This window comes from Zootoca vivipara, chromosome 4 (assembly GCF_963506605.1).
Source record: "Zootoca vivipara chromosome 4, rZooViv1.1, whole genome shotgun sequence".
NCBI classification, from domain to species: Eukaryota; Metazoa; Chordata; class Lepidosauria; order Squamata; family Lacertidae; genus Zootoca; species Zootoca vivipara.
The window spans coordinates 19132518-19151426 of record NC_083279.1 but is presented as its reverse complement, the minus strand read 5'-3'; the positions used below and the strand labels follow the sequence as shown (position 1 = coordinate 19151426).

At 43.2% G+C, this 18909-nt stretch overlaps 2 protein-coding genes across 3 annotated transcripts in view; both read right to left on the bottom strand.

Annotated features, from left to right (window-relative positions):
- The window catches only part of IPO5 (importin 5), a 37006-nt gene extending 31234 nt beyond the window's left edge, over positions 1 to 5772 (bottom strand). Inside the window, exons 1-2 of the mRNA XM_035115138.2 lie at positions 5616 to 5772; positions 1464 to 1544 (exon numbers count right to left, since the gene is read on the bottom strand). Of these exons, the coding sequence (XP_034971029.1) occupies positions 1464 to 1544; positions 5616 to 5711 (177 nt within the window). The 5' untranslated portion in view covers positions 5712 to 5772. The remainder of the gene's footprint in view (positions 1 to 1463; positions 1545 to 5615) is intronic.
- Positions 5773 to 7433: 1661 nt separating this feature from the next.
- LOC118085315 (DNA dC->dU-editing enzyme APOBEC-3H-like) lies at positions 7434 to 17671 on the bottom strand. Of its 2 annotated transcripts, XM_035115847.2 has the most exons (5): positions 17586 to 17659; positions 14865 to 15022; positions 13677 to 14256; positions 11805 to 11847; positions 7434 to 11446 (listed from the first exon to the last, which is right to left on the bottom strand). In XM_035115847.2, exons 3-5 carry the CDS (start codon positions 14217 to 14219, stop codon positions 11256 to 11258), a joined length of 777 nt encoding a protein of 258 aa, XP_034971738.2. In that variant the 5' UTR covers positions 14220 to 14256; positions 14865 to 15022; positions 17586 to 17659; the 3' UTR covers positions 7434 to 11255. The 2 variants fall into 2 exon arrangements, with proteins under 2 accessions (XP_034971738.2, XP_060129339.1); XM_060273356.1 differs by lacking the exon at positions 14865 to 15022 and having other exon boundaries at positions 17586 to 17671.
- Between the last annotated feature and the right edge of the window lie 1238 nt (positions 17672 to 18909).

Genomic DNA, 18909 nt, shown 5'->3' with positions numbered 1-18909 from the left:
ATTCCTCAGAAGGTGGTCAATGGGTGTATACTAGCCACAGTAATATGAATTACTGGTATCAGTTATTTCAGCTCAGATATTGACAGTTAATTAGTACAAGGCATTTGAATCAACATTGGTGGCATGTTCTACTTGAAATACTGTGATGACTGACATAGGACCACAGCAATTTGCCTTATATAAAGTCAGACCAAGTGCTTCATCTAGCTTAGCAACTCCCCTCCAGGGTTTCAGGCAGGATATTCACAGCCCGACCTGGAGATGTTGGGGATTGAACATGGGAACTTCTGCATGCAAAGCTGATGTTCTACTATTGAGTTACAGCCCTTCTGTAGGGAATAGAGAGACAGTGAACATGCAATCCTATCAAATGAGCAGCCACATTCTAGTGGACTAGTATGCTAAGGAAAACAGAAATAGAATGTGTGGAAGACTGAACCACTTCCATTTGTGTTGTGTGGGAACATCTATGGTAGTGTCAGGCAACACAGGCACTGTACAGATTTCTTGACGTATGTCAGATGCGATGGTTTCACCTGCATACATGCCAGATTACTCATTGCGATTTATTGCAATATTGATATATTTGATATATTTGGTCTTAATTTTGCACAGTATAGCAACACACATGCATCTTATACACATAACATCTTCAGTTGCCATGACTTACTGATTGCAAATGCTTCTACAACAATTGTTATGTTAATAAGTGAAATTAAAACCTAATGCACAAGTAATAATAGAAGATTTGGGCAGCAAATATGTTAAGGAGCAATGCAATAAGGAGTAGATTCCAAGACATTACGAGCCCAGAGGTGCATATTAGATAGGCTGCTTTCAAAAGCACCTATGAATGCCCCCTCAAACTATATGTTTAAGTTTCTTCTGAATGAAAAGCAAAATATAAGGTGCTTGGCAAAGGAAATGTAAAGGAAAAATTCATTAAACACACAACGGCTGGATTCTAACCTTGTTCTGTGGTTCATGCAGCCCAAAACCATGTCCCACACGGTTCCCACCCCCAGCTCATAAAACAGAATTTCAGACGGCACCAGCAGTCAGAGGGAAAGGGAGAATGCCTTAACTCATGTACAGAAGGGAATTTAGAATCCAAGCCAATGAGTCTATCAAACCATTGAAAAAACCAATGGTTTGCCACTAAAACGGGAACTGAATCTTCCAATCTATGGTGCAAAGACAGGAAGGAACTGTATGATGAAGCTTGCTTCTTCCAATAAAACTGAACTGCGGTTTAGCATTACTGCAGTAGTGTTTGCTACTGAGACAAATTTCCAATAATTCTTCTTTAACTTACTGACATTGCTAGTAATATATATCTTTTCAGATGCCTATTACAGCTGATAAGATTAAATACAATCCTAATTCATTTTACCACAACATGAAACAATGCTGCAATTATACTATTATAAATGTTTTGTAGGCGATTACTTCTTAGAAAATACCTCTTCAGCAACCGTAGTATTTCTGACAGCTTGTAGAAGGAATGTAATTTTAGATTGGCCTGGTATGTTCTCGTATGTTTCCTACAAAAGAAAAGAGAATCATTAAAAACAAAAACCATGAGGCATTAGTTTGACCCTAAAATATGCTCTAATACAGACATCCCCAGACTATGGCCCGGGGGCCGAATACAACCCGAAGGGCTCATTTATCCGGCCCGCCGCCCACTGCTGCCGCCCGCTCTTACCGGCGCGGCTGCCCACTTCCGGGTTGCAGAGCACCAGAAATAGCTTGCATGCATGCGCAAGTGTCCTTCCTGTCGCACTTCCGGGTGGGAAGAGGCCTGTGCGCACGCGCACAAGCTATTTCCAGTGCTCCTGCGACCCGGAAGTGCGCCAGAAATAGTGTGTGCGCACGCGTATGGGCATGCGCTCCTCTGCCCTCCGGCCTGCCGCAGCGTTGGCACTGCAGGCACTGGCCCGAAGTGCTGTAAGTTTGGGGACCCCTGTTCTAATAAGTTCAATTTTAAAATTTACTAGAAAGCATATCACAGAAGCACCTATGTTGAGATTAACTTTCAATTTAAATAAGTTTGATTCACCTGTACTATTGAACAAAAATATAATTCTAAACTAAAACCTTGAAAGTTAACTTTATCATTTCCTTTAGAAAGCAAGAGTAGCATATCTATCAACATCTCTAAAGAGCTTAGTGCTTGCTGTGTTCTTAACTCAGTTCTGCCAAATAGCGCTAGTTACTTTAGCCTATGAAGTACTGTTTATTATTCTATCTAGCTCTTTACTTTTTACTTTGATTTGCCCTGTGAGACAGTCAGTGCTTTCTGTTTTTAACATCAGCATGACTAAGAAATGGGATTTTGTGGGAACTGGAATTGGCCAGAATGAACAATTCCCAATATTCCTTGTTTCAGGTATTTAAGTATACAGTTAACTTGCAATTTGAATTATTGCACTTGATGGCAGGTCAACCGACATAGCATAAATTAAAAGCACACAAAGCGGAAAGCTTAAAAGTTCTTTTGGTGTGGAAAGAGCTTTTAAGCTCTCATGCTTGTTTACCGGCCTCAGGGAAGGTCTCAGATGGGCTCTGGATCTCGCTGGAGCTTCCCAGAGCCCATGCAAGACCCTCCCAGAGTCCAGTAAGGAAGGCTGACAAAGCCCACTTCTCACACTGGCTTCAAAAAGGTTATGCAGCGGTGGTTCCAGGGCTGTTCTGACTATGCATGGTTTTGACTTTAGGCACAAACTCCCACCCCTCACCCCCACAGACTGCAACTGCTACGCAAGTTGTGTGTATTCACTTGATATTCAAATTGCAAAGATCTTCAAGTTGACAGACATCCCTCTTGCATAGATTCCAGAAAACAAACACAAAAAAGGTTCAGCGTTGAGGACATTTTCAAAGAAAAATTGAACTCTTCACCCTAGATCAGGCATCCCCAAACTTTGGCCCTCCAGATGTTTTGGACTACAATTCCCATCTTCCCCGACCACTAGTCCTGTTAGCTAGGGATCATGGGAGTTGTAGGCCAAAACATCTGGAGGGCCACAGTTTGGGGATGCCTGCCCTAGATCCTGCTAACTCTCTCCAAAGTAAGCACAGTGGAGAAGTAAAAAAGACATCAAGACTAAAGACTGCCTATTTCCATACGCAAACATACTCCAAAAACTAGTGATCTCAATCCTCTCTCCTAATTTGGTGACATCATATTCATTCATACTCAGCAGCGGCTGGTAAGGTGACTCGCCATGAAAAACTGCCACTGCACTCTGACAAAGGGCTGAGAGTGATTTCCTTTCCTTACACTTTTTGTGCTGGTAGACAGTGACACATCCTTCAATATGCAAATATCTGGTGATGAATGTGGCACCCCACTCCCATCTCCCAGTGCCAAGAAGAGCAGGAGTTCCCTTTTCTGCTCCCATACACTGTCTACCAGCAGCTTCACCTACCTGACACACTGGCTGTTGCTATTCAGACTACAGTACTTTCAGGACCCTAACCCATGTGGACTTCCACGTAAAGAGCTCTCCTCAACTGGATGGCTTTCCAACAGGGGTTGGGTTAACCTTTTCCAGCATTTCATCCTGGGTAACCTTCCAGGGACCACACGCCACCACTGTCTATGTCCAGAGGCAAAAGGTTTTCCTCTTACATGGTCCTTACAACCTGGTCACATTATGAGCAGCACAAGAGAATTTATTTTTGCTCAACTACACCATTTGCCTCTTCTTTCATCCATGTTTTAGAAAACATACATGTATGCCAAGCTGGTATGTACAATGCTGAAAAATAATCAGACTGATCTGTTTTACATTGGGGTACTAAGAGCAGATTTTTTTACCCTATTGTTCTCAATGAAAGAATGTGCTGAACTCTACTGACCACTCCAGTGATGTAAATGATAAAAGCCCCAGCACAGCCATCCAATGAGAAAATGCTAAGCCAGACACCGGTATTTATTTCAATGGAACAGAGATTCCCTACTAGGCTTTACAATAAAGGATGTAAAGCACTCCTGTGGGTGAAAATAAAGCATTATCCTGATTTACTAATTACAGAGAAATCCTGTAGTTCAGAGTTTTCTCTAATAATAAGACACATACAACAGAAAAGGGGGAAAGCTCCATTCAGTACCCTATTGAACACTGAACACTGAAGCCACTTCACAGATTAGGAAACACAAAGCTTAAGAGACAGGTTCATTATCTCATGGTTCATGCAACAAGCTCTGCTAAGTTTTCAAGAGATCTACATCCCTCCAGCCACAGTAAACTGGGGGAAGGGAAAGTACGCATGACACTTATTTTAAGAATCCCTCCCTGATTACCACACAGCAAATTAGCTGAACTGTGAACATAAGACTCATTCTTCTTCAAGGCCCCATCCCTGCCCAGTGTCTTGGAAAGAGATGGCAATCAGAACAGACCCATCTCCCCCAGGTGCTCCAGAATGGCGCATGCCTATGTAAACAAATGAATGACAAAACTTAGATCAACACAGGAACATTGCAGCTGAGGTCATAAGCGGTATTTGCAGCTACTGTGCCTACCAATTAGTTTGCTATATACAGTAATGTTGTCCAACTTACCACAAACTACTCAGGTACAGCAAACTACTCAGGTACAGTACCCCTCTATCCCTCATCTGGCGCTCCCCTGTAAATCTAATGGGAGGGTTGCACCTCCTGAGCCCATCCCTATAGAAAAGGGAACTGCGACCCCCAACCCCTTTCAACTCAGGGACGGCTGTGGGCAGGATTCGTGCGCTGCAGGGGGTGGAATTAGATGGCCCTTGGGAATCCCTTTCCAACCCTACAATGCTACGGCTCTATTCCAGTGATATTCCATTCTACATTTGTCCGGAGGGGTAGTTCAGCCAGGAAAGCATGAGACTCTTCATCTCAGGGTTGTGGGTTCGGGAACCCCCCCCCCACCACCGTTGGGTGAAAAGACTCCTGCACTGCAGGGGGTTGGAATGGATGTTCCTCGTGTTCCAACAGTTCCATCCTATTAATCTAAGGGCTTGATCGAGGAGGCCATGGTGGCTCCAGCCTCGGGCGCTTATCTCCACGACCAGGGTCAGGTTTGAGTGGAGAACGAGGAAAAGGAAATTGAAAATAGAATGGGGGGGAAGGGGAGAAAAAGGGAGAATACTGAGAGATCATGGCCAGCACTAGAAATGTGGGATAGCGCATTAAAATCATGGGATGTGGAAGGGGAAAAGGTCAGGGTGGATGGGATGGGGAGGATCCTCTGAAAGGCCCATGTTTAGAGAGAGGGAACACGGGGGCCGGATTTCCCAAGCTGAAAGAGGAGAAAATAGGTAAGAGCCGGTGCGAGGGATGCGAGGCGGAGGTGCCGCCCAGGGGGGGGAATGGGGGGGAGGGCGGTTGGTGGCTGAAACGCCCCCCAGGCCAACGGCTCTAACGGCCGCCGGCCCCGTTTGTGGAGATTCCGGCCGGAGCACGTGGGCCCCGCGCGCGCACGCCGGCCGAGACACACACACACTCGGCGCTGGGAGGCTGACAGGGCAAGGCCGGGTCCGGACAGCGCGGTCAGCCGAGGCTGGAGCCGGCGGGAAAGAGAGAGCGGGGAACAGGGGGCGCGAAAGAACGCGAAGCCGCCAGTCACCTCGGCCTGTTTCCGGACGACATTGTCCGGGCTGAGCAGGTTGCCTAGGAGAAGGTAGAACTGCTGCTGCTCCTGCTCCGCCGCCGCCGCCGCCATGGCTGCCTGAGAGAGAGAGAGAGGCCAGCCGGGCAGGGAGGAGGGAGGAGGGAGGCAGGAGGCGGGGACTCCAGGCCGCGCACCGACCACAGGGAGGCGGAGCCGCCGCCGCCGCCGCGCTTCTGGTGAACTTCTCCCCGCCCCTGCCGGCAACACAGACACTCGGCGCCGGGCAGTGCTGCGGCGCTCCCATTGGGTGCAGGGCGAAAAGCGGCGCTGCTCCGATTGGGCCGTGGCCGAGCCGCCTTTGTGATTGGGCGGGAGGGCGCCATTGTGAAGTCACTTCCCTCTCGCCTCCCTTAGTCCGCCTCCCTCTCTCTCTCCCCCCTTGTAGCAGGGGGCGGAGGGGGCGGGTGGAGAGAAGCGGCTTGCTTCATCGAGCTGGGCGCCCATTGGCGGGAGGCCCTAAGAGAGGTTCTCTGGCTGGGCGGGAAAACAGTAGAGCGGCCAATAGCGAGGGAGTAGGGGGCGGGGGAGAGAGTGCAGGAAAAACGCGGGAGAATGTGCGGGGACTTGGCCGGGGAGGGGTAGGCCCGGCGCGCTGCTCCTGATCTTCGTTGCGCGAAGCGAGCGCGTTGGCTTTTTGTTGTGACCTTACCGCCCCGAGTGGGAACCACCGTGTCCTTTAAGCACAGACCCTCCAAGTGCCCCTATTTTTCCAGAAACAGTCCTGGTTTCTGATTTGTCCCGCTTTTCCTTAGGACGTCCCTGTTTTCATCGGAGAGATGCTGGAGGTTATGGTAGGACGTCCCTATCTCCCCTATTTTCATCGGAGAAATGTATGCGAGTTATGCGACCCCCCAGCCAAGGAAACGAGTAACAATACAACCTTTAGAAGATACTTGAAAGCCGCCCTGTGTAGGGAAGTTTTCTAATGTTTTATATATGTTGGAAGCCGCCCAGAGTGGCTGGGGCAACCCAGTCAGATGGGTGGGGTTTAAATAGTAAAAAATATAATTCCTATTTTCATCAGCGAAATGTTTTCCCACCATCTTGATTTGTAGACTCTGTGATTTTGTGGGACTCCTGTCAGCGCCAATTAGAATAGCTGATTGTCAGGAATGATGGGGGGTGTCTGGAAGGCGGCAGATTCCACATTTCGACTTTTGACACTGGTTCACATATAATTCATGCTTGCATAGGAGCCAGCTCCTAATCACCAAGGTCCCCTTGGAGCCCCCAATGAAATACGTGAGGGGGGCAGCCCCCCATTTGATGGGCATTGCCACTCACATGGTATGCAAGTGCCATGTCTTGTGATTGATTATGTAGGGTGGGACTTACCTGGGCCCTCCAATATTCCGGTTAGCACCTCTGCATGCCTGGGAGTAACTCCCATTGGACATAATGGGATTTCTGAGTAGACATCTGTAGGACTGCACTGTGATTTTTTTGATTATAGGTTGCTACATGTCATCTTGCTGTGCTATCGCTTTATAAATGACCACACAGCTGCCAAAACTGTCTTCCTTACTGCCCATAACCATCTTGCCACATAGTGAATGTAGCTGAATGTGTGTAAAGTAGTCCTCTTGTGAGGTTAAACATGTTTATGGTTTTTGCTCCAAGGAAGTCGTTGCAATCAGCTTTGTTAACACATCTCACCCATGAAAGATAGGGTAAATGAATGCTGCATATAATGGATGAAGAAAAGCCTTCTGCAATTGGGTATTTGTGTGTGTAGGATGAAAATTATACACCACAATATGAGAACATACTTGGTATGATTACACAAATATCTTTATTTTTATAATCTGTGAAATGCACAGTGGTGAACACAGAAAGATTGGTATCCCACAAAAATTTGTTGAGTCCCAGACCATTATTGAATATAGAGTTCTGAGAGTTTCATGGAAATTATGTCATAGCATTTCATGGTCTATTAAATCACAGTACACGATTTCATATGATGATGGTATGGTTGTGTTCTAGCCTAGTGCAAGTAATCTTAGAGCACTTCTATGGCAAAAGTAGTTTTTATTTTCTTTTGAGCCATCAAAACAACTTGTTCCCATGTGAAGATAGCAAGCCTTTCATTACTGTCCTTTGCTTGTCTACTCTGGCGTAAGTGCCATAGAGTTAAATGGAACCTACTCCCAAGGATGCATATGTGTGGCTAGGCTTGCAGCCTTTAGTCAGTTACACTGAATCTAGAGTTGCTGTCTCCATGTAATTCCTTATCCCCTCCCAGCTATTCTAAACTTCTAAATTCTAAATTTTGTTTTAAAAAATCAAGGTTATTTCATGGCTGTCTTATTAAGGGTTAAACATGAGGTGCATGATCATAATTATTGCATCACCACTTTGTCACAATGGTGACAAGTTTCTCAGTCCTGTTAACCCCTATGATTGGAAATGCAGTAAAGTTTGATCATGTTGCTGTTGCTAATAAGAGTGATATATCTGTATGACCTCCAGTGCTACTATTCTAGAAAAAGAGCTCCCGGAACTTGCCATGAACAAGTTCTCTTATAATGGCAATGCTGCCCAAGTTCTCGCTGAAAAAAAGCCGTGTGAGGAGGAGATTTGTAACTAGCCCTAGCAATATTCTGCTACAAATTTACCTTATTTGGCTTCTTTGAATTGTTACAAACCACTACAGCATGGACATAATAAAAGGAACAATAGTACAGTAAATAAAAATTGCCACTGGTTTTTTTCTACCACGATAGCTGCTACTCAGGCTAAAGGGGGGGGGCGGGGATCAAAGATAAAACCTGCACACTTGTTTGAAATGGAATGATATTGGCTTCATAATTCCATGAAAATTGGCAAGAAGAAGAAGTGTAGAAATGTTTTGGCACCTTCAAGATTATTTCGGTTAGCAAGCTTGAGAGAACCCCAATGTTTGCAGAAGTACAAAAATATATTTAGGGGACTCCCCACCCCACCCCCACAAAAAAGCCAATTGAGGACTGAGTGGATATAGAATGCTGACGGACTGCTGGAAAAAAACAGTGCTGGGGAATAATGCACACCAACCATGGAAAAGTGTGTGGCTGGTTGGCATTATTCCTGAGCGGCATCACCCCACACAGGACCAATTGGTTGCAGGTCTCATTTGTTACTTTCAAATATCAAGCTCATGATAAATACTTTATAAAAAAAATTCAGAGAAATCTTTGATGTGCACAAGCACAGATAACATGGTGAGGAGCTGGGTCTTGCTACAAAGAAATCCATCAGAATTGCTTCATTCCTCCAAACCCAAGTTTAAAAAAATTACAATGTATATCAAAATACAGGCATACAAAGAAAAATATGAGGGTATTATAAAGCTGTTATAGGAATTCTAAAGCCTTAAATATAGAACAAATGTCGATAATTGCACAAGGTAAACACACATACCTAAGTATATAAAACACATGCCGTACAAAGGAGCAATCCAAAAGCCATCTTGGCTCTCCTAAAGATTCTAAATATTTCCTCTGCCTCCTTAATCCCATCTTGCCTGAGACCAGGTACTGTAGGCTGATAGCAATCAGGGGAAGTTTCTGGAGGGATTCCTTTCTCATTAATGGTCATTGCCTGCCCAGATGCTCTGCATTGAGGGTTGTCTGATGGGCATCCTGATTGTCTTATCAAATGCTAATGTTTTTTTGTAAACTGTGTCTGGAACTATGTAAAACTTGCTAAATCCTCAGGATTTATCACACCTTGGCCTGCCTGAGGCACAGTAACCCCACCTTATGTCTGATGTAATTGCTGGCTGTTTGTAGAGGTGTCCTTCTCCAAGCCAAAATGCAAACCCTTAAAAGAGATTTAAAAATTCCTTCAGTAGCACCTTAAAGTTTGGATAAAGTGTGGCAAAGTTTCCTAGCATATTCTGTGGGATAAGTTGATTGAAGAGGGTTCTTAATTCTAAGACCCTTAGGTACAATGTCCAGGTTTTTGCATTTAGTCAGAAAGAAGATGTCAGTTTGTACCCGTGCAAGTTTCTTGGTGAGGTTGATGGACTTCCATTTCATGCGGCTCAATGTGGTGCCTTCCATAGTTCTAGTTACAGGTAGGTAGCCGTGTTGGTCTGAGTCGAAGCAAAATAAAAAAATTCCTTCAGTAGCACCTTAATTTTTTATTTTGCTTCGACTCAGACCAACACGGCTACCTACCTGCCTTAAAAGAGATGTTTCTTATTGGTTCTGGGTCTCTCTTGCCTCCTTGCAAGGAGGGGAGGGAACTCTGTTGAACAGAAAAATAAAGATCTGCCTTGCTTTCACTGCACCCTGCCTCCGTCCATTCATTTCTGACCGATCATGGACTTAGGGGAGTTGGGCAGCAGAAGCCAACCACCTCTATTTTTTCTATATCAAAGCCAAATATAAAGTATAACCATCACTTTCTATTCATGTATTTAAAATTTGATATATGAATTGGAAAAGGTTCAGAAGGGGGATACCCAAAATTATTATTAAAGGGCTGAAGCACCTCCCCTATGAGAATAGGTTATACTATTTGGCGAGGACGGGCATGTTAGAGGCATATAAAATTGTGCATAGTGTGCAGAAAGATGATAGAAGTCCCCCCTGCAGTAATAGTAGCACCTGGGGATATCCAATGATGCTGACGGGAAGATTCAGCAGACAAAAGGAGGTTCTTCACACAGTAAACAAGAATGGCTATGTATTGTCTGCAGTGATAGATGCCATATACCTCTGAATACCACACCGGTTGTTGGGAATCACGAGTTCTGTTGTGCTTAGGTCTTGCTTGTGGGCTCCCCATAGGCATTTGGTTGGCTGCTGTGAGAACAGAAGGCTGGACTTGGATGGGCCTTTGATCTGATCCAGCAGATCTCTTACGTTCTTATAACAATGTATAAAGAATCCTAATTTAAAACCGGACAACATACCATATTTTTCCGTGTATAAGACTAGTGTTTTTTTCTTTTTAAAAAAGAGCTTTAAAATTTGCCCTCATCTTACACATGGGTAGTGCAGAGGGCAGTTGGTAGCAGCCGCGAACAGGAGATTTTCTGCGGCGACAGGGTGGGTGACTGGTGGCTGTGTGAAGGGCTGTTTGCAATTGGCTGCCTCTGTGTCAATAGCGGGATTGTTTGTCAGTGGTGGGTGAGTGGTTTTTGGCACTTCCACCCCCCAAAAAGCTCTATAACTCTGGGCACTCCCCCCCCCAAAAGCTCCAAAACTGTGGGCAATCCCATCCAAAAAAAGCTCAGCAACTCTGGCAATCCTCTGGGAAAGAAAAGCTCAACAACTCTGTGCCATCTCCCCCCATTTTCTTAAATCAGAGTCCTCAAAAATAGGGGGCGTCTTATACATGGGGGCATCCTATAGATGGAAAACTGGTAAATAACAAAAAAACAACAACCATTGATAGCAATTGCCAGTGGCAACATTCAAACAGCACTCAGCCCAGCAATACTAGAAAATCTAAACCCATCTGTCTGCCATGCATCCATTATAGGTGGATCAGGGAAAATGATGGCAACCCTATCTTGCAATGCCCAACATAGATTCCTAAAACTTCCCCCCCTAGAACAAGGTGCAAAGGTTCTAATAGCGAAAGGGAAATCTTACATCCACGTCTCTAGTCTTCTGAGAAATCAAGTTTCCTTTTAATTCCTGAGACCACTTCTCTTGTTCCGGGAGAACGGTTCAATTTCCGAGGAGTCTCTGGTTCTGATAGCTTATTTCTTTCCATTGCTGGTGATTGACAGTGACCATCCAAAGGAATATCTGGTTCGGAATTTTCTTGGGCACCAAGTTGTGTTGTATGAGCTAAAATTATTTTTAAAACAACCTGTTACAATCAGATTTAGAACTTTGGGAAATATAATATTCTGTAGGCTAGTTTCATCAAACCCCAATGTCCAGTGGTGTCCTTCATACTGACAGCTCTTTGATCTAGTAGACTCTCAGTGTAACTCCCTGCAGCACCCAATGTTCCCCTAACATGAGCTCAAGAGGGTATGGGGGGGAGCTGTCTGGGAGAGAGGGGAAACTGGCAAAAATTCTCACCCTCCCCATTGTTCTGAGGAAAGCCATCACTGGATCTAAGAACTTTTGTCGGCTCTAAGGACACCACTGGATACAGCACACTGAGTTTCTATTAGATTTAATATACTGTTGACATTACCTGAAATGCTGTCTGAATCAATCATTTTGTCATTTTCTTCCTCCTGGGGTAAAAAAACAACAACACAAGTTGGGGCAGAGGACTATATAAGAGACCATTGGTTAAGTTGAAGCATTCGTGAAGATATAGGCTAGATCTACAAAACACTCTTTAAATGCTCAGCAAAAAAACCATTGTAAAGCTCACAATTCAAAATATCATTGAGTTGCAATTTCATCTGGTGCCACTGTGTTATAACACATTTATAATGTTGTATTTTGACTAATGTCGTTGAGTCCATAATCTCCTCTGTATGTTACCATACACACAACTGAATTTTACAGTATAAAATTGACTTGTTGCTGAACATTAAACAGATTGATATAGTACACACATAAAAGCATTAATAAGCCAACACTGTAGCACAGGGCTAGCTGACACGAAGCCCTCCAGATGTTATGAACTACAAATCCCATCATCCTTGACTAGGGATGGGAGAGAAATTCTATTCAGTTTGCATTTAAAGGCCAATCTATCAAATTCTCACTTCCTGAAGCATGATAATAGCCAGCAGTTATTTCTGTAATTGTGGTAGCTGTGTTTCCAGCTGTTGTTAAATTTGCTGTGGCAAAATCCATGTTGTAGGACCTGGGTCATATTAACATTTGTCCATGCAATTCTGAACATGCATGCAATTTAAATTGTGTGAGGGGGGAAATTAATCTGGTTCACTTTGCACATCCCAAACTGATACAAAAACCTAAATGTAGGTTTCCTTCAACATTCCCACATATTGAAATCTGCAGTGCAATTTTCCAACAAAAAATGCATACATGGGGGGGGGGAGAAAAATGCACACAAATGAGTATATTAGTAGAAATAAAGTACAAAAATGCATTATATTAGGGGAAATGGCTTGCAAAAAATGCTTATATTAGGCCAAATAGAACAAATGCACATGGAAATGTATGGATATTGTGTGAACTTTAATTCTTTAAAAGCAAGCTGATGCACATATTGGGTGAATTGAGATAAGATTTAGAAAATGAGAAAGTAAAACTAGCAGATTTGTCCAGTCCTATGGTGAACCCTCCCTTTCTAGCTCTTAATCCCAGGAACCTTATTCGGCATCATTTTAGCAACACTGGATACAAGGAAATGTGCCACTCTCAAAATGTTTCCTGTACTTTATATGTACTGCTTGCATTTAATCTATAAATAAATAGCACTTTCCAGTGCTTAGAAAAGTTTAGGTACTTTATCCGTGTTTAACACCGATAACATAATAATTTACATTCAAAGTGAAACAGATTTTCTGTTTGTGTGTGTTTTATATAAACCTGGTTGAAATTTAAGGCAAACTAATAATAAACTTAGTAAGTGTCCAACTGCGTTTCAAAGCAAATGGTAGCTCTGCACCTATAGGAAATATTGTACAGTTGTACCTTGGAAGTCGAACAGAATCTGTTCTGGAAGTCTGTTTGACTTCCAGAATGTTTTGAAACCAAAGTGCGGCTTCTGATTGGCTGCAGGAAGCTCTTGCAGCCAATCAGAAGCCGCGGAAGCCCCGTTGGACGTTCGGCTTCCAAAAATAGTTGGCAAACTGGAACAGTCACTTCCGGGTTAGTGGCGTTCAGGAGCCAAAATGTTCAAGAATTAAGCTGTTCAAAAATGAAGGTACGACTGTACTGTATCAGGGGACAATGCAGAACTAAAAGGTTAAGAAGGGGTTTTTATCATTCTTAGAACTGAGTCGAAGTCCACTTGGTGGATTTCCCTTACAACAAGCATTTGGAAAGCACTATGTTCTTCTACAACCCAACAAAATTTGTGTATCATTTTATCATTTATGATCTGGGTCAAAATTTTGCAATGCCTCCACCTCCCTTTTACCTGTTTCAAAAGTGTGTCCAGATCATTTGCATTCTCCTTGCTTTGTTCATCCAAATTTGACCATGGTGTAAAGTTTTCTGATGGGTGTACAAACAGATACAAACATTTTCTGTAATCGGATTTGTTCATCATTTTAATCGAAACCCCAGAGCTCTTCAGAAGGTGTAGACCTTTTCGTACTCTTTCTCTGTAAAAAAAATATGGCTTCGAAGCTCGTATTTCCATGCATATTCCACTTCTTTGTGCCATAAAAGATTTTATCCTGGCACTGCATTCATGGCAAGGGGCGTATGACACAAAAAAATTCAGTTCATATTTTCCTTTGGTTTTGTTTTTTGCGATATGGTCTTCAATATAATCTAAAACTAAAACTTCAGCATGCTTGCCACGAGGATCATTGTATGCATAGCCCCATATTTCCCAAATCCGTTTTTCTTCCTTTTTAAAACTAAACAATAGTAATGTTTTGTTGAGTAGTCTTGTGTTATTAAAATGTTCTTGGAAGTCTTCTTTGGGCAATAGTTCTTTAAGGGCGAAGGGCATTTCCTCTGACAGTGCTAAGCCAGAAACTTTCAAAAGACTGTAAAGATAAAAAGGGCATTTAAAATCGAATAGGATCACTGCTTTTGTCCATCAGAACTGCAAGCACCACCGTCAACACATGGCTGGGTGGGGGTATTAGTTCTTCATTGGTACTGACCTTCAAAATGTGTGGGTAGTTGAGAGGCCTACTGACAGTACCCCCACTTACAGGGGCCAGCGGAGAGCTCCCAAAAGTCAGGGAAGGGGCAGGGCTGAGCCAGTCTCACAGCTGTGGCATGACTGCATTGGACCCCAGTTCAGGTCCACTTGTCCCACCCAACCACCGACTTTCCACCATAACTGCGATGAGTGGCAGAGCTGTCGATGTGACTGTGGCTCTGATGCTCCACAAATCCCCCCCTGGTAGGTGGCAGGAGTTGGGACTGCACTCAAAGTGTCCATTATAACCTGAGAGTCCCATTGAACTAAGAGTGACTTGCTACTGAGCTGTGGCGCTGTGGTCTAAACCACAGAGTCTAGAGCTTGCCGATCAGAAGGTTGGAGGTTTGAAACCCCGTGATGGGGTGAGTTCCCATTGCTCGGTCCCTGCTCCTGCCAACCTAGCAGTTTGAAAGCATGTTGAAGTACAAGTAGATAAATAGGTACCGCTCTGGCGGGAAGGTAAACGCCGTTTCCGTGCACTGCTCTGGTTCGCCAGAAGCGGCTTAGTCATGCTGGCCACATGTCCTGGAAGCTGTATGCCGGCTTCCTCGGCCAATAAAGCGAGATGAGCGCTGCAACCCCAGAGTCGTCCGCGACTGGACCTAACAGTCAGGGGTCAAACATAATTAGGGCTGCATTGTAAGAGGTCCTTTCTAATAAAGTGGTGGACAGGTGCCTTCACTGTATTGTTTTGGATGCCTGCTAAAAATGTTTTGTTAGGCAAGCCTGCTCGGACATGTAATTTTGTTTTGTGTATTTGTTTTAAAGATCAATTTTATTTATATCTTGATAACTTTTATGTCTACAGCGGTATATTGGTTCTCAAACTTAATTCGTTCCGGAAGTCCGCTCCAAAACCAAAGCGTTCAAAAACCAAGGGGCGCTTTCTCATAAAAAGTAATGCAAAATGGATTAATCTGTTCTAGACTTTTAAAAACAACCCCTAATACAGCAATTTGACATTAATTTTACTACCTAATGAGACCATTGATCCATAAAATGAAAGCAATAAACAATGTACTGCAGTTACACAATCAATCAATCTGTAGCTGAACTGGGTCCACACAGTCACAAAAACAAAACAAAAAGAGCCACAAAAACGCAAAATGAATAGCAAAAACAGACCTCAGAGTAACACTCAAAATGGAGAATGTTCGGCTTCCAAAGAAAGTTCACAAAGCGGAACACTTACTTCCATGTTTGCAGTGGTTGGGTTCTAAGTTGTTTGAGTACCAAGGTGTTTGAGAACCAAGGTACCAATGTACTTGTTTTTAACATTTGATTTGATGGGCATTTTAAAATGAATATTTTATATTGTTTTCTGTAAACAGCTTGGAGGTTTTGTTGATTAAGCTGCATATGCATCTTGCTAAATAATAAATAAAATTAAAATGTTTATGTAAAATTGATCTCAACCAGCCACATCCTTTTCTAGTTGGCTTTGGTTATCCAGCCGTCCCGGCTATTGCTTCCACCTCTCTGTTGGTTATCTTTCCAAACAGAATGAGACTTTTGGGGTAGAGAGAGCAGTACAGAGGCAGCCCCACCCTAAAAAGTATCTCTTTGTGACTCAAATAGTACTGCTAGAACCACAATTCCTAATGTTTAATTGAGCCAAAATGAATTTATTGAGTACAAGAAGAAACAGTGCCACGCGACAAGAAAATGGAAAGATAATCGTTCATGCTACCGTTATATGTGTCAACTTCAATATATTCATATAAATTGTGTCCTGCTCATTAGAAAGTGGAGTTGGACAATGTGATTGGCTTGGCTGGCAGAGAGGACAACCCTGCCCAGATTTTTTCAAGTGGAGGGTAGGAACATCTACGGAACTAGTTTAGTCTGTGCAGACCATGTTGTTGTTGTTGTTGTTGTTGTTGTTGTTGTTGTTGTTGTTGTCGTTGTTAATTGAGCGCTCACTCCCACCAGAGCCACACAATTACTTCCAAAATGCTTCCATGCTATTTGTGCTATTTTGGGACCTTTTCAGTATTGGCCCCAACTTGGTGGAACGCTCTTTCACAGGAGACCAGGGCCCTGCGGGATTTGTCATCTTTCCGCAGGGCCTGCAAGACAGAGCTGTTCCGCCTGGCCTTTGGGTTGAACTTAGTCTGACCCCTGTGTTTTCCTCCCTCATGGCTTGGATTTATGGACTACTTAAAATCAGGCTGCATTTTAAATTTTAATACTGTATTTTAATCTGTATTTTAATTAATTGCTTTTTATGTTTTATTGTAATTTTATTGGTGTGAGCCGCCCTGAGCCCGGTTTTGACTGGGGAGGGCGGGGTATAAATAAAATTTTATTATTATTATTATTATTATTATTATTATTATTATTTTGCCTAAGGCTGGAGACAAATGTGGATTTTACCTTTTTAAAAAAGGAGGGGTGGATCATTGTGTATTTCTATCTGACATTTAGAAGACATCTGAAGGCAGCCCTGTATAGGGAAGTTTTTAATGACTGATGTTTTAATGTATTTTTAATCCTTTGTTGGAAGCTGTTCAGTGGGCGAGGTATATTATTATTATTATTATTATTATTATTATTATTATTATTATTATTAGTGTTATATTTCATCAGTCCAGCAGTCTCATGTGCAATCTGAAACCTGCATGCCCCCCCTACTGAAATCTATTTTGAATTATAGCTGCCTCCCCTCCCCCAATTCCATTTTATGACTCACATTGATTACTGTCTAGCCTAGGCATCCCCAAACTGTGGCCCTCCAGATGTTTTGGCATACAACTCCCATGATCCCTAGCTAACAGGACCAGTGGTCAGGGATGATGGGATTTGTAGTCCAAAACATCTGGAGGGCCGAAGTTTGGGGGTGCCTGGTCTAGCCTGATTAAGAGTTCTGGTGAACTCTAAAGCCTGCCATCTATTCTGTGACATTTTTATTGACTTAATAAAAGAATTGCCCTCATATGGATTTTGGAATATATCAGCTGTGTTTTCAGAACTATAATGCACAAATACGTTCTAAATAGCTTGGTTGGGAGTGACGGCAGCAGATACAATAAAAGTTCTGTCGGCTCTTTGCAAACGAAAACAAGCAAACAATCTAAAGTTGAGAAGACAGTCAAATCACATTCCAGACTTGAATCCCCAGCCATACTATTTACATATTCCATATTCCACCACATGCAAACTTACCCAAATCTGTGCATTTCGGTTATTATTTAGGCCAGGTTTTGATGACATTTTTAGAAGCAGCTCTTGAGTTTCGGTTTTGCAGGAGATAAAAAAGTAGAACTTTATCCACTATGCCACCTAGTGGCATTTTTTAAAAAAATGTTAAAGATTCCCCCCTCCCCCGCCCTGGTAGCTTATTTGCTATCAGGGCAGACTTAGCTAAGCCTTGGGCTTCATGTGCCCTGGTAATGTTAAGCAACTATCTCTTTTCCCCTCTAGAGATTTCAAGTCAAGATCTTGCTGCCTCTCTCATGAAGGCTGTTGGTCTCTCTCTATCTGGATACGTCCTCACAGAGGGAGGATCTTAAGCAGCTGCCAGGGACATGTCATGACTCTGTTCTCACGATATACAGTGTTTGGGAAGAGCAAATAAATGGAGAGAGGAGAGGATAATCACTGTAGAGTCCTTGCTTCCCATTAATGTGTATGTGTATTCAGTTCCGTGTGTGCACTGCGGATACCACTTATAAACACCATCTCCAACTCCTTGAAATATTCCATCAACATTGTCTCCAAATTTTTTTACACATCACTTAGGAAGACAAGCAAACTAATACCAGTGTGCTGGAAGAAGCAAAGATCACCAGTGTTGAAGCAATGATTCTTCAACATCAACTTTGTTGGACTGGTCATGTTGTGCGGATGCCTGATGATCATCTTCCAAAACAACTACTCTATTCCGAACATAAAAATGGAAAACGTAATGCTGCTGGTCAACAAAAGAGGTTTAAAGACTCTCTCAAGACAAATCTAAAAGTAGTATAAACACCAACAACTGGGAAACACTGGCCTGCGAGCGCTCCAGTTGGAGAACAGCTTTTACCAAAGGTGTCATGGGCTTTGAAGACACTCGAACTCAGGACAAAAGGGAGAAATGAGCTAAGTGGAAGGCACGCTTGGCAAATCCTCACCACGATCAACTCCTGCCCAGAAACAATGTCCCCACTGTGGAAGAATGTGTGGATCCAGAATTGGCCTCCACAGTCACTTACAGACTCACTGTTAAAACCGTGGAAGACAATCTTACTCAGCTACGAGTGATCGCCAAAGAAGAAGACAGCTGTGAATATATATGACACTTTCCCTTTCACCTCCCCACTCCCACAGTCATGAATTGATTCAGGACTCACTGGTGATAATCAATAGGTTTTTCAGATTAATTTTTCAGTTCTCCAAATATGTTTTCATGGCAATATCAACAGTGAGTGATCCTGGCAGAACTATATTGACAACACTGGAATCCAACTGAAAAAAGGTTGGAAGGGGGGAGGGAATCATCATTTGC